The sequence below is a fragment of the Mustelus asterias genome, chromosome 8 (assembly GCF_964213995.1).
Source record: "Mustelus asterias chromosome 8, sMusAst1.hap1.1, whole genome shotgun sequence".
Lineage (NCBI taxonomy): Eukaryota > Metazoa > Chordata > Chondrichthyes > Carcharhiniformes > Triakidae > Mustelus > Mustelus asterias.
In genome coordinates this window covers 33,294,244-33,304,976 of record NC_135808.1, presented here as the reverse complement: position 1 = coordinate 33,304,976, position 10,733 = coordinate 33,294,244, and the positions used below count along the sequence as shown (strand labels likewise).

At 44.3% G+C, this 10,733-nt stretch overlaps 1 protein-coding gene across 1 annotated transcript; it reads left to right on the top strand.

Moving 5' to 3' along the window:
• Positions 1-3,184: 3,184 nt before the first annotated feature.
• LOC144497711 (putative G-protein coupled receptor 139) lies at positions 3,185-9,039 on the top strand. Its single transcript, XM_078219152.1, has 3 exons — positions 3,185-3,254; positions 5,244-6,124; positions 8,854-9,039. The coding sequence occupies exons 1-3, from the start codon at positions 3,185-3,187 to the stop codon at positions 9,037-9,039; spliced, it is 1,137 nt and encodes a 378-aa protein (XP_078075278.1).
• Positions 9,040-10,733: the final 1,694 nt, after the last annotated feature.

The window sequence follows — 10,733 nt, the reverse complement described above, 5'->3', positions numbered from 1 at the left end:
AAGCCTGCTTGCATTCACTCTATCTATACCCATCAAAATCTTATACACCTCTATCAAATCTCCCCTCAATCTTCTACGCTCCAGGGAATAAAGTCCCAACCTATTCAATCTCTCTCTGTAACTCAGCTTCTCAAGTCCCGGCAACATCCTTGTGAACCTTCTCTGCACTCTTTCAATCTTATTTACATCCTTCCTGTAACTAGGTGACCAAAACTGTACACAATACTCCAAATTCGGCCTCACCAATGCCTTATATAACCTTACCATAACACTCCAACTTTTATACTCGATACTCCGATTTATAAAGGCCAATGTACCAAAGGCACTCTTTACGACCCTATCCACCTGTGACGTCACTTTTAGGGAATTCTGTACCTGTATTCCCAGATCCCTCTGTTCAACTGCACTCTTCAGAGTCCTACCATTTACCGAGTACGTTCTTCTTTGGTTTGTCCTTCCAAAGTGCAATATCTCACACTTGTCTGCGTTAAATTCCATTTGCCATTTTTCAGCCCATTTTTCTAGTTGGTCCAAATCCCTCTGCAAGCTTTGAAAACCTTCCTCACTGTCCACTACACCTCCAATCTTTGTATCATCAGCAAACTTGCTGATCCAATTGACCACATTATCATCCAGATCATTGATATAGATGACAAACAACAATGGACCCAACACCGATCCCTGCGGCACACCACTAGTCACAGGCCTCCACTCAGAGAAGCAATCCTCCACAACCACTCTCTGGCTTCTTCCATTGAGCCAGTGTCTTATCCAATTTACTACCTCCCCATGTATACCTAGCGACTGAACCTTCCTAACTAACCTCCCATGAGGGACCTTGTCAAAGGCCTTGCTGAAATCCAGGTAGACAACATCCACCGCCTTCCCTTCATCCACTTTCCTGGTAACCTCCTCGAAAAACTCTAATAGATTGGTCAAACATGACCTACCACGCACAAAGCCATGTTGACTCTCCCTAATAAGTCCCTGTCTATCCAAATATTTGTAGATCCTATCCCTTATCACACCTTCCAATAACTTGCCCACCACCGACGTCAAACTTACTGGCCGATAATTTCCCGGATTTCTTTTGGAACCTTTTTTAAACAACGGAACAACATGAGCCACCCTCCAATCATCCGGCACCTCCCCCGTGAATACTGACATTTTAAATATGTCTGCCAGGGCCCCTGCAAGTTCAACACTAGCTTCCCTCAAGGTCCGTGGGAATACCCTGTCCGGTCCTGGGGATTTATCCACTCTGATTTGCCTCAAGACAGCGAGCACCTCCTCCCCTTTAATCTGTAAAGGTTCCATGGCCTCCCTACCAGTTTGCCCTATTTCCGTAGACTCCATGCCCGTTTCCTCAGTAAATACGGATGCAAAAAAACCATTTAGTATCTCCCCCATCTCTTTTGGTTCCATACACAGTCTACCACTCTGGTCTTCAAGAGGACCAATTTTATCCCTCACTATCCTTTTGCTCCTAACATACCTATAGAAGCTCTTTGGATTTTCCTTCACTCTGTCTGCCAAAGCAACCTCATGTCTTCTTTTAGCCCTCCTGATTTCCCTCTTAAGTAGCTTCTTGCACTTTTTATACTCCTTGAGCATCTGAAGTGTTTCTTGCTGCCTGTACATTTCATACAACTCTCTCTTCCTCTTAGTCAGTGTTACAATCACCCTCGAGAACCAAGGTTCCTTATTCCTATTTACTTTGCCTTTAATCCTGACAGGAACATACAAACTCTGCACTCTCAAAATTTCTCCTTTGAAGGCCTCCCACTTTCCATTTACATCCTTACCAGAGAACAGCCTGTGCCAATCCACACTTCCCAGATCCCTTCTCATTTCATCAAATTTGGCCTTTTTCCAGTTCAGAACTTCAACCCGAGGACCAGATCTATCCTTATCCACGATCAGGTTGAAAATAATGGCATTATGATCACTGGATCCAAAGTGTTCCCTCACACTCACATCCATCACCTGCCCTAACTCATTTCCCAATAGGAGATCCAATATCGCATCCTCTCTAGTTGGCACCTCTATATACTGATGTAGAAAATTCTCCTGAACACATTTTACAAACTCTACCCCCGTCTAAACCTTTAACAGTATGCGAGTCCCAATCTATATGTGGAAAATTAAAATCCCCTACGATCACAACTTTGTGTTTCTTGCAGTTGTCAGCTATCTCTCCACTGATTTGCTCCTCCAATTCTCGCTGACTATTGGGTGGTCTATAATACAAGCCCATTAATGTGGTCATACCTTTCCTGTTTCTTAGCTCCACCCATAGGGCCTCTGTAGACAAGCTCCCTAATCTATCCTGCCTGAGTACCGCTGTAACATTTTCCCTGACCAACAATGCCACCCCCCCCCACCTTTTATCCCTCTGCCTCTATCCCGCCCGCCTGAAACATTGGAACCCTGGAACATTGAGCTGCCAGTCCTGCCCCTCCTGTAGCCAAGTTTCACTAATGGCTATAATGTCATATTTCCATGTGTCTATCCACGCCTTCAGCTCATCTGCCTTCCCCACAATACTCCTGGCATTGAAATAGACACACCTCAAAAAATTATTTCCACCACACTCTACCCTTCCATTTGTGTTTTGTGTGTGTGTTTTGTGCGTGTATATGAATGTGTGTGTATTGGATCTAGTTCTGCTTCTTGAAAGTTGCTTGAGCCGGACCCGTTCGGGAAAGTGGAGTGTTTTGCAGCAAAGGTTTGATTTGTGCATTGCCGACAGTGGGAACAGGAATTGAAGTAATCGACAGCAAATTCCCAGCTGCCGAGCTGCTTTCGTAATCAGCGAATGATAGACCACTCAGCCCTGGGAAAAGGGAGAACTCCCTGACGTTGATCTGAAAGAATTCGCCGATGGTAATGTCATTGAATGTGAAGGGGAGATGGCTGGGGTATTTCTCTCTGGAGATGGTGGCGTTAATATTAAACTGGAATAGAGCCAGAAAAACGTAAATGTTTTGCTGGGTGACCGATATCGCATTAAGCATCCCTAGTAATACACGTGACTTGCTTTGCGCTTTGTTCAAATGGATGGAAATAATGGAAAACATTGTGTAATGTACAAACGCCACATGAGATTTCTCTCCATGATTAATAAAAGCAGAATTTCTGCTTGCACATAGCAGCAAAAGAGTAACATCGCATTTCTCGGAATATGGAGCAGCCAGTCATCATACAGATACAAAATATTTACTATCCTATTCTTGCCATAGTTGGTGTTCCTGGTAAGTCGTTTGTCATCAGTTAATAGCTGATTTATCGTGTAAGTTACAATCCTCTCGGTGTAATGACATTACTGTCTGGAGTGATGATATTCAGATAATTATTCGCAGCATCAAAGAATTGAAACAAATTGATTGTACAAGTTGCCATATTGTCACTGAAGGGTCTATTCAGCTTCATTTTTTACTGGCTTTGTTTATATGTTAATACAAAATCTTGGAGCAGCGTGTTTGGGTAAATCATTAATGTTGGAGAGAGTAGTCGGCACGAATTATAATAGGATTCCCGATAGTTTTTCAGGGCAAAGGCAAACGTTAATTATATTATTTTAAACCCGGGAGAAACGCAAGAAATGGTTTTCACGCCTGAAGGTTTTGTGCCGGTATATTGTAGACACTCTAGGATTGCTAAACTAAAACTCAGAGGTAATCGCCTACGAGACCATATTTGGGGTTGATTAATTATTTGCTCTTCCCAATCAGGAGTTGTCAGCTGCTACATTCAACAACACAGTCACTTGAATAGGGCTGTTACCCCAGGCTATTACTCCCAATTAAATATTACCGCTCTCCACGGTGATGGGGTGAGTAAAAAGCTTGGCACATTCGACAGCAGCCATCCGATTCGCTGAGTGAATTCCATATGGTTACCGCATCACTGTCTTGTGGACATAACCCACTTTGGATCCAACTAAGATTTTATTTGACTTCTTCATGAGCGTCTTTTTGTAGATCTAGATATTTAAAACTTGTCATTTTAGTCAAATTGGTGGAGCAGAGATTGGGAAGAAAGTTTTGATATAATTTGGATATATTTGACTAGAAGATCACTGCCAGTCTTTTTTTTGTTTCAATGCCGACTCTATTTCCCGCATGTGGGGATTAATATTCGTCTTTGAATCCGCAATGTTTGCTTTCATTGCAACGATTTTCACAGTGGGAAGATTGAGTCACTAAGGTGACAATGTGCTGGTGTCAGTGGCGTTAGTTAAATGCTGGAAACCTCCTGGAGTTAATGTTTACAGTCTAATTAGCTGTAATGTGAAATAAGCTTACTGGGGATTACTCTTTTGTGTGGCTTTTGCTACCAAATAAACCTGTTGGGCTTTAACCTGGTGTTGTTAAACTTCTTACTGTGATTACTCTAGACAGTGTTGCGAGGCATTAATACAATGTGGCAGGGTGATAGTGTATTGTTGTACTGTTGAAAGTATAAATCCAAGTGACCATTTCTTCGCAGGCAGTGCTATTGGGTTCTGGTCCTGATCAATTATGCAGTGATTTACCCATCCGGAACTGTCTCAATTTCCGAAGACCAAAATCATTGTTGCTCTTGTTTTTGATTGGACAGAAATCGGCCGTGTTTTCTCCACGCCTGCATTTCTCGCTGATATATTTTCACTTTACTGATGGGACTGGAACTAAGCTGTCGGGCCTGCCTGTAACGCTGCCTGTGTTCTCCCGTTCCCTTATCTTCAGCAGAACTGAACACCAACCGAGCCTTTCGATGTGCCTCATGTGATGTTTCATTCTCCCTGTTGCTGGCCAACAAAATTGAACCGAAAGTATTTTCAAAATAAACGCATGTGCAGGTGAACTAAATCTACCCCAATTTCGCTTCTCATGTCAGTAATCGGGTTCCTGTGGGTAGATTTCCACTGGCCTTCTGCCCATGCCTCGTTAAAACGTCGATGGGAAATGCTGGAAACCTACAGCTAAACTGTAATCTATTAATGCAGCCACGGGAGGATGGCAGATTTGCCACCCATCCCCCGCAAAGGTAGATCTCTACTGTGCTGAATTTGCATCCCTCTTTGATACAGCATTGGCTGCGTAGATCCTTGTATTGAAATTTTGAAGCCTGTCTGCCATGCTGGGATAGTTCAAGATTCGGTGAATAAGAAAATGCACTCAGGAATGTCTTAAAATACATTATCCACTGGTAATCCTCGAAGTGACGGGTATCTAATAATTTACTTATGTGTCTTGCAGCTAATTTAGTGACAATCATCACTTTGGCCCAGGGAAATTGTGGTCTCTCCAAGTGCATCACCCGTTACCTGGTAACAATGGCAGCCGCTGATCTCATGGTCCTGATATTTGAAATAACTCTGTATGTGACCAAAGATGTAAACTTTTCATATTCGTTCCTGAAATACACGCCTGTTTGCAGTTTCAATCAAGTCATGATGTTTATTTCCATCGATTGTTCTGTCTGGTTAACTGTAGCTTTCACTTTTGATCGATTTATCGCTATTTGTCACCAATCGTTACAAAGAATATATTGCACCGAGAAAACTGCAACTGTGGTGACAGCAACGGTGTGTCTGGTGTGCATTATAGAAAATATTCCAATATCCTTCATATACGAGCCTCGAGAAGTAATTGATAACACACCGTTTTCCTGCAAAGTGAAATCAAGCTTCTACATCTTGACGATATGGAAAGCATTTCTGTGGCTGGAAACCATTTTAACTCCTTTTGCGCCATTTGTGCTGATCCTGTTGCTCAATTTACTCACAATCAGACATATTATCATGGCCAATAGAGTTCGCAGTGGACTCAGGAAAAATGCTGATAGCCATAATCATACCGATCAAGAGGTGGAGAACCGCAGGAAATCTATCATTTTACTTCTCGCAATTTCTGGTTGTTTCTTACTATTATGGACGGTTAATTTTATATTTTTCGTACTTGTGCAATTTACAGATATTCAGTTTTTAACACAAAATTACAACGACCCCAGCACAATTGCAGAACAGTGTGGGTATATGCTTCGGGCTTTGAGTTCTTGCACAAACACATTTATTTATGGAATCTCCCAACGCAAATTCAGGGAAGAGTTAAAGAGTATGATCAGGTACCCCAAGACAGTAATTAATAATTTAATTAAATACATTTCTAGCACTATTATGTAAATTCTGACAAAGGGAGATGCTGCCGTAACTTGGAAGCATGTATCTTTTCAGCAAAAATCACATTCTGTACTACTAAGTGACAATTTATCAAATGCGACAGCATTCTTCCATAGAAAGTACAATATATCCAGTATAACCTCACACGCCAGAATCTGGAAAACTAATAAATACTGTTATCTGATTGCAGAATTGATGTGACATTATGATTAGTAATATCACCAAGAACTGCCTTTTTTTTGTAAGAGGGGGGTCGTGCCTTACAAATTTGGTGGAGTTTTTTGAGGAAGTGACAAAAACGGTTGATGAAGGAAGGGCCGTGGATGTCGTCTATATGGATTTCAGTAAGGCATTTGACAAAGTCCCTCATGGCAGGTTTGTTAAGAAGGTTGAGGCTCATGGGATACAAGGAGAGGTGGCTAGATGGGTAGAAAACTGGCTTGGCCACAGGAGACAGAGGGTAGCAGTTGAAGGGTCTTTTTCCAGCTGGAGGTCTGACCAGTGGTGTTCCGCAGGGCTCTGAACTGGGACCTCTGCTATTTGTGATATATATAAATGATTTGGAAGAAGGTGTAACTGGTGTTATCAGCAAGTTTGTGGATGACACAAAGATGGCTGGACTTGCGGATAGCGATGAACATTGTCGGACAATACAGCAGGATAGGCTGGAAAATTGGGCAGAGAAATGGCAGATGGAATTTAATCCGGATAAATGTGGAGTGATGTAGGGGGGAGTTATACAATAAATGGCAGAGCCATCAAGAGTATAGAAACAGAGGGACCTAGGTGTGCAAGTCCACAAATCCTTGAAGGTGGCAGCATAGGTGGAGAAGGTGGTGAAGAAGGCATATGGTATGCTTGCCTTTATAGGACGGGGTATAGAGTATAAAAGCTGGAGTCTGATGATGCAGCTGTATAGAACGCTGGTTAGGCCACATTTGGAGTACTGCGTCCAGTTCTGGTCGCCGCACTACCAGAAGGACGTGGAGGTGTTAGAGAGAGTGCAGAGAAGGTTTACCAGGATGTTGCCTGGTATGGAGGGTCTTAGCTATGAGGAGAGATTGGGTAAACTGGGGTGGTTCTGCCTGGAAAGACGGAGAATGAGGGGAGACCTAATAGAGGTGTACAAAATTATGGAGGGTACAGATAGGGTGAACAGTGGGAAGCTTTTTCCCAGGTCAGAGGTGACGATCACGAGGGGCGAGGAATAACTCCGATATCAGAGGGACGTTTTTTACACATTGGTGGGGGCCTGGAATGCGCTGCCAAGTATGGTGGTGGAGGCAGGCACGCTGGCATCGTTTAAGACTTGCGTGGATAGTCACATGAGCAGTCTGGGAATGGAGGGATACAAACGAATGGTCTAGTTGGACCAAGGAGTGGCACAGGCTTGGAGGGCCAAAGGGCCTGTTTCCTGTGCTGTACTGTTCTTTGTTCTTTGTTCAATTTTGAATTTAACTAATTTGGTTAAAAACGTTTGTTACATTACCATATTTAAATTGAAAATCTATTCACTTCATTCCAAAGCCACACCCTGTTACTGTTCCATATATTGGAGAGCAGCAATTCTGGAAAACTCAGTTTTTCTTTCCGTAAATAATTACACTGGGTTGTGTTTCCATCAGAGACAGCATCATGATATTTCGTCATTGATATTTTACCATTCATAATGGGAAATAATGAGTTGTTCAAACAAGGATCATTTTGCTTGAGTAAATTTGTTCCACAACTTTAGGAATTAACTCATTCCAAATCGATTATTCCACATGCATTTTTTTCCATCGTACAGGTAGCTGCTGCTGCTTGCTGGAACTATCCTGAAATGGGGTATGTGATGCCCGGAAACAACATGTCGACTCCTTCCTGACTTGTTTCTTGTCCGGTCTATTATTGACTGTGGACATTGCTTCTTAACAACCACTAATCTTGTTCCAGGGCCTCGAACATTTGGTAAACATCACTACAGTTACTCTTGTCCGTAATGCTGAACAAAGTGGCCAAATATCTGCGGGACTTCTTTCTTTCAAACTCACCCCACTAATCGAACGAAACTCTATTACACTGAGCAGAGAAACCTGTCCTCACCAACTTAACTTCTCTTAAATTTAAAGCTTTGCATCGTTTGGTTCGCTGTCAGTGTCTTGCTCTTTATCACATAGAATATGCGAGGAATTATTATTTTATGACCAACGAAGTAGCAACTCCGACAGCTCGTTTCTTTTGTCAGTCGATCAGCTGACTGCGTGATATTGCAATTGATGGACAGGTGATCTTGTGAAGATCTTTACCCTATTTGGTTAGTCGGTTTTGATTCAGTCATCCTGTGAACAGCAGGTTAACTAAACTATGAGTCAGCAGTGAAAGTAGCCAGGCGCCTTCGGGAGAGCCATTCCCTTTTCATCTTGTCCTCTCTCAAAGTATTCAGGAACCGATGCGGGTTGAAAATGTTGGTTACTTCAGACACCCATGGTTTTTACCTGACCAAAACGTATAATATGGAAAGAGAAAACAGAAATGTTTTCAACAGAATTGACCCGGTAAACCCCAGGCTGAAGAATACGTGTGTGCACCAATGACCAAAACAACATATCGTCATGCATTAAACCAGAAATAAATATTAATGTTTCCTTTCAATTAGTGAATTATAGAAGTTAGATCTTGAAACAATATCTCTTGTTATTTTTTAGGCAATGTATAAAATAATCAGTTCTCTTCACGGGAAGGTCATGCTCCTGTTTAAGTTATCGCCGAGCAAAGGCACAGATAAATGCAAAGTCAGCAGGTTATTCGCTGGATTTTTCAGTTTACCCAGACGGACTGATTTACAGAGGTACCATCTTCACAGCAATGCAAAGTTATTCTTTTCTCACTGACACCGCCTGGGTCAGTGATGCACTATCAATCAAGCAAAGACTACATGGTATGCAAGAACAAATAGGCTTTTATTCGCAAAAGACTTGGAGCACACCCATGCTGATGAACTGGTCCGGCGACTGAGGCAGGGGCGTTGGGAGCAGTCACCTTTATACCTGGACCAGGGGGGAAGGAGTCTCAGGCAGGGCCAGCAGGGGCATGCCCAGGCATGTCACACACACACATAGACAATAAGCTTAACAGTGGTTTACCACATTCACCCCCTGCTTTTAAAAAAGAGTCCGGCGGGGGTGAGGTGGGTGGAATGATATTTACAGAATTACAAATTTACAAATTCAGTCTCTCTGGGGGCTTGATCTGCCGCTGCGACCGCCGTAGTGCCGGTTGTGGTGTCGGTACCGGTAGCCGCGGTGTTGGTTCAGGCGCCAGGCCGCAGTCGCTCGAGTCGTCTGTAGTCCCTTCCGATTGTCGGGTGCGTGGTGGCGGCTCCTGGGGCTCAGGTGTGCTGTATACGGGGTGTGGGGTTGTGGGTCGTCTTGCTCCATGGGGCACCTGCAGGTGCCAGGTCTCGAATGGAGACCGTGTCCTCCCGCCCGTTGGGGTATGCCACATAGGCGTATTGGGGGTTGGCGTGGAGGAGCTGGACCCTTTCGACCAGGGGGTCCGACTTATGGGTCCTCACGTGTTTCCAGAGCAGGACAGGGCCTGGGGACGTCAGCCACGGCGGTAGTGAGGTCCCCGAGGAGGACCTCCTGGGGAAAACAAACATCCTTTCGCGAGGGGTAGCATTGGTAACTGTGCAAAGGAGTGATCTAATCGAGTGTAGTGCATCAGGGAGGACCTCTTGCCAGCAGGTGACTGGAAGACCTTTAGACCTCAGAGCTAGTAAAACGGCCTTCCAGACTGTCGCGTTCTCCCTCTCTACCTGTCCGTTCCCCCTGGGGTTGTAGCTGGTGGTCCTACTCGAGGCTATGCCTTTGGAGAGCAGGTACTGTCGCAGCTCATCACTCATAAAGGAGAATCCCCGGTCGCCATGGATATAGCTAGGGAAACTGAACAGGGTGAAGAGGCTGTGCAGGGCACTGACGACCGTGGCCGAGGTCATATCCGGGCAGGGAATAGCAAAGGGGAAATGTGAACATTCGTCAATGACGTTGAGGAAGTATATGTTGCGGTCAGAAGAGGGAAGGGGGCCTTTGAAGTCGACGTTTAGCGTTCGAAAGGGCGGATGGCCTTTATGAGGTGTGCTCTGTCTGGCCGATAGAAGTGCGGCTTGCACTGTGCGCAGACCTGGCAGTGTCTGGTTATAGACCTGACTTCCTCAATGGAGTAGGGCAGGTTACAGGCTTTAATGAAGTGAAAAAACCTGGTGACCCCCGGATGGCAGAGGTCGTTGTGGAGAGTCTGCAATTGGTCTATTTGTGCGCTGGCACATATTCCCCGGGACAGGGCGTCTGAGGGCTCATTGAGCTTCCCGGGCTGGTATAAGATGTCGTAATTGTAAGTGGAAAGCTCGATTCTCCACCTCAATATTTTATCATTTTTGATCTTGCCCCGCTGCGTGTTATTAAACATGAATGCAACTGACCGTTGGTCCATGAGTAGGGTGAATCGCTTACCAGCTAAGTAGTGGCACCAGTGCCGTACAGTTTCCACTATGGCTTGGGCCTCCTTCTCGACAGAGGAGTGTCGA

What these genes read in the sequence shown, in the direction of transcription:
- LOC144497711 (XM_078219152.1), top strand. Translation starts at nt 3,185, where the DNA reads ATGGAGCAGCCAGTCATCATACAGATACAAAATATTTACTATCCTATT. An exon ending in TGCCATAGTTGGTGTTCCTG is followed by an intron (nt 3,255 to 5,243) that starts GTAAGTCGTTTG and finishes TGTGTCTTGCAG; the next exon opens with CTAATTTAGTGACAATCATC. An exon ending in TGATCAGGTACCCCAAGACA is followed by an intron (nt 6,125 to 8,853) that starts GTAATTAATAAT and finishes GTTATTTTTTAG; the next exon opens with GCAATGTATAAAATAATCAG.